We start from the raw sequence: 4832 nt of genomic DNA on the forward strand, positions 1-4832 counted from the left end.
TATATTTACGTACGGGCGGTCGGCGATGAACGTCAAACTCATTCAGAAGGCTTAACTTGTCTCTTTTAAGGTTTTTTGCTCTGGACTCCTCCTACATGTCTTTTCTAGATTCTCTCTCTTCTCTCTTTCTCAAACGGAGTACTGTTTAACAATTTGGAAGCATGCATGGAGAGATAGGAATTGCAGGCTCTTCTGCTGACTGAGAGGAGAAGCAGACAAGCTATATATGGATAGATGACTCACACTTTTGACATAAAATACTACCAGCAATGTAATCTAATCCAACGATGTTGTTGTCAACAGAATTATGATCTCATTATTGTATAGATTTTGATGGGCCCTGGCCTTTGATTGTGCTGGCATGGCTTATTTCCTTCTTCTTGTCTCCTACCAAACGTTTCACCTCAGGCGTAAGCATATAATATCTTCCCCCTCCAGAACCTGGAACATGCAAGAAAATTGGATTCAGTTTCATCACAAATTGTCACATACAACCATGTCAAACTTTGTTCAAGATTTTGAAGACGAAGACGACCAATTCCAAAGTAGCACAGTTGTCACACAATCGTCCGTTGCCAGTCCCAATCCTACTGAAACTGCTGCTGATGGATCCAGCTCCCGTTCTTTCAATACATCAAAAAAGAAACGAAATCTACCGGGGAATCCAGGCATGTAACATGCAATACTTTCTATCTCAGTTGAATATGATGAGATAAAACAGGTTGCCTGCAAAAATATGAGGGTAAATTATATCGGTATCCCAAAATTATGTCAAGTTACACAAATCTCTTTAACTTAATTGTAAGTACACTCTTAAGTTTGTATGTGTTATTATTATAGGTGCAATCCTGTTTAGGGCCAAAACTTCATATAAGTACTTATATTAATAGGTTTAAATGCATTTTTCGTCCTATAACTTAGATTACTTGACTTTTCGTCCTTTAACTTTCTAAAATAGCATTTTGGTCCTGCATCTTTTTAATTTGTAGGATTTCAGTCTTTTTCTCTACTGCAATTCACCATTCTCCACAAAAAAATGCATGTGCATCTCACACATCCTTGTAAAATTTAGGACTATTGTTCCTATTGGTTAGTTTTTTCAAACATTTATGTCATTTGACTTTTTAAAATAGCATTTTAATCTACATCTTTTAGTTTCCTTGATTTTAGTCTACTTTTTAGCTCGAGTCCACTCTTCTCCTTGTGGAGGTGAATCTAGTGAGAAAAATGCTTGAAATAGCAAAAATTTAAAAGATGCAGGACAAAAATGCTATTCTTTAAAAGTTAAGAACGAAAATGCCAAATAATCTAAATTACGGGACAAAAGATTTTGTGCGGTTTACCATTTTTACAAAGGATAAAATGCAATTAACCCCAATTAAGTAGTACTCATAAATCATTATATTAATATAACCATTTCTTCATAAAAATATCCAGACCCTAATGCAGAAGTTGTGGCATTGTCACCAAGGACTCTCATGGCCACTAATAGGTATATTTGTGAAGTTTGCCATAAAGGGTTCCAGAGGGACCAGAATTTGCAGCTCCACAGGAGAGGTCACAACCTGCCATGGAAGCTGAAGCAGAGACCAAACACGCAGATCAAGAAACGGGTGTACGTATGCCCTGAGCCCAACTGCGTGCATCACGATCCAAGCAGGGCGCTGGGCGACTTGACAGGAATCAAGAAGCACTACTGCAGAAAGCACGGAGAGAAGAAGTGGAAGTGCGACAAGTGCTCAAAGCGTTATGCTGTGCAGTCCGACTGGAAGGCGCATACTAAGATCTGTGGAACACGTGAATATCGTTGTGATTGTGGCACCGTTTTCTCACGGTTAGGCTGTGTTTTCACTTTGTCTTCCACGCACCTCATCATCTCTCCATGAGAAAATTAAATGTGTTCAATTTTCTACATACACAGGAAGGACAGTTTCGTTACTCACAGAGCTTTCTGCGATGCGTTAAGCGAAGAGAACTACAAAACGAACCAGAGTATTGCAGCCAGTGGAGGAATGATGCAGAACCAAGCACAAGATTTGTTTTCTAATACGTGCACAAACACAGGCACAAACATCCTCATGAATCCGTCGGCTTGCATCCCTCAAGATCATTCGCTTAAGCCCTTGTCATTGAACTCACATGGGATCATGATCCCTGGCAGTTTGGATCCTTTTCAAAATGCAAGAACTCTGAGTGTTAATTCTAAGACCATGAATGCAGGACTAAATAACTCCAATCTAGCACTTAGCTCTGCTTATACGTCGGCAACTGCATTGTTGCAGAAAGCTGCAGAAATGGGCTCAAAGATGAGCGACACTTCTATTAGTCCAATTCTCCTAAGAGGATTTGCAGGTTATTCCATGAACACTTCAGAGTCGTTTCATGATGGTTCTTCTAACGGAGACGAAATGTATACCGCTGCCAACGTTGTATATGCAGCAGGAAATTTAGAATCGAGTGATAAAGCAAGTGGGAGAGGAGAGCAGACGACTAGTTTTGACATTCAGCATACGAGATTATACGATCTTTCAGCATTTATGCATTCATCAGCTCAAAACTCAAATGGAATATCTCAAAGACAAGTAACAGTGGGGGACGACCAGAAAATGACTGTTGATTTCTTAGGAGTGGAGCCTCCTGGAGCTGCTCATTCAAGTTTTTCCAAGAAAAGAAGATATGAAGATGAGATAACTGAATTAGGATCGATAAGGTCCAATCTGCACGATCTGCATTCCGGATGGTAAATCTAGCCACTCAGGATTTTGTGAACTCGCTTAGTTTATTAATTTTATTTCACAAGTCTTTATAAGTTACAAGAGGAAATCTAACAATTTTCAATTTTTCCCAAGTAAATAGCAAATGTTCATCACTTTGCTTTCAAACCAGTAAGCAGTAGCATTTAGTAATCTGCCTCTACAATTAAACTGGGTTTACTGCAATTTATGTAATATTGCAAAATGAGCAGATTACTACAAGTGAAAATAAATAGCAATTCACTAAATTGCTTCATTTTTTAAAAATATAGGAAGGGTAAATTGCTGCATTTTAAAAAATACAAGGGGATAAATTGTTAGATTTTTTTTTTAAGATGTAATTTGCTCATTTACAATATCACAGAAGGTTGCTTATAATTTTTTCTAATTGAACTTGTCTAAAGGGAACTGAAACATTCAGCTTAAAGGTGATCAAACTGAAATTTTTTATGAATTTTATTCTGTAAAAAACCGTTGAAAAATATATTGCAAATTTAAGAGCAAAATGCAATTTATCACTGTGTTATTCAAAAGTGGCAAAAATTCCCTTGTGAAAAAAAATTATCAAGTTACCTCCCTCACGCGAGTAGTACAATACATGCTACTATTTCTATTTTTATTTTTAAATTTTTTATTTATATCTTTATTTTTATAATCATTGGATCCGATCTAACACAATCAATGCTTCCTATATTACATTCATAATAATCTACATTTCATAATAAATCTTATTCAAATTAATGGTTGACATCTTATCTTCAAAAAGCACCGCACTACGAAAAAAGGCTGGATTTTGCACGGTCAGGACAAATCGTTCCAAAACCCGTTCCACATTGCGACGTGCATTGGAACACATAAGGAACGGGCAGTGAAAGATGATGTCATGTTCAACATTTTTTTGGGGTTATAATTTTGGAACGGTGTGGATGAGTTCCAAACAAACAGTTACTAAATCTGATCCAAACACCATTCTAAAATAGTAATGGTAAATGGATGGAACTCTATTTGAAACACAATATTAGAATTACAGACGTTCTTGAGTCAATTGTTCCTATATGTGTCGCAATTGATATCTAAAAAATGACAGTTCGAAAGTGTATTCTAAAATGATATACAATTTCGAACGATTTTGAAACACCCTTAATAAATTATGTGAAAAATCATCCTAAATTATTAGTTTTATTTAAGAAGTCATGTGATTTTAAAATTATTCCAAAACTCGGTGCACATTAGAACGATTTTTTCGTATTATTACTTTAGTATTACTAAGACCATTCCAAATGAAATACGACGGCTATTTTTCAACGATCAAAAAAGTCGTCCCTAAAGCCGTCCCAAAGACCGTTTCAAAATCTAAATTAACAATTATTTTTTAACGGCTAAATATGTGCTCCTGTACCCGTTCCAAAGACCGTTGCAAATTTTTCTATTTAGTCTCACTGTCTTCTTCCATTCTTCTTAATTTCTTTTTATTTTCTCAATCTCTCTCGAATTTTTTTGATCTCTCACTATTCCACTAATATTTTTCTACTCTTGTTCGTCAATATCTCTCGAATTTTCGTTGATATTGGAAGTTTTATTGATCAGGTAACAACTTTAATCTTTTATTTATCAATTAATTATATTTGTTATAATTTTATCCATTAAATTTAATGTTATAATATATATATATATATATATATATATATGTGTGTGTGTGTGTAGGACTCATCATCATGTTAAGACAGTTGAGAGATGAATGTACGATAAGAACCTTCCGAATATGGCAGGTCTTACTCCGTAGTTTCAGGACGGTGTTGCTACATTTATAGAATGAGCCAGGCCAAGTCTCAACATGCATATATGGACGGTGAGAAAATTAAGGTCCTTATCGAAAGTGCAAAAATCAAGTTTTCAAAACTACGAACAAGGTAAATTTCGACTTGTTTGTGAAAGGGCTGGAGTATTATAATTGGACTTCTCATGGCGAGGAGATGGTGCAGGAGTATTTCGAGGCAATCACCGCGGCCCCATTGCAGGAAGAGCAAACTCCTGTTTCTCATGTTATGGAGGGTACGAGTACGCCTTGGGGTGATGCGG

At 36.2% G+C, this 4832-nt stretch overlaps 1 protein-coding gene across 1 annotated transcript; it reads left to right on the top strand.

The window, feature by feature from the left end:
* Positions 497 to 2854, top strand: LOC105160178 (protein indeterminate-domain 12-like). The gene is made up of 3 exons (XM_020693480.1): positions 497 to 668; positions 1438 to 1834; positions 1922 to 2854. Exons 1-3 carry the CDS (start codon positions 497 to 499, stop codon positions 2742 to 2744), a joined length of 1392 nt encoding a protein of 463 aa, XP_020549139.1. The 3' UTR covers positions 2745 to 2854.

Source organism: Sesamum indicum, linkage group LG4 (genome assembly GCF_000512975.1).
Source record: "Sesamum indicum cultivar Zhongzhi No. 13 linkage group LG4, S_indicum_v1.0, whole genome shotgun sequence".
Taxonomy (NCBI): Eukaryota; Viridiplantae; Streptophyta; class Magnoliopsida; order Lamiales; family Pedaliaceae; genus Sesamum; species Sesamum indicum.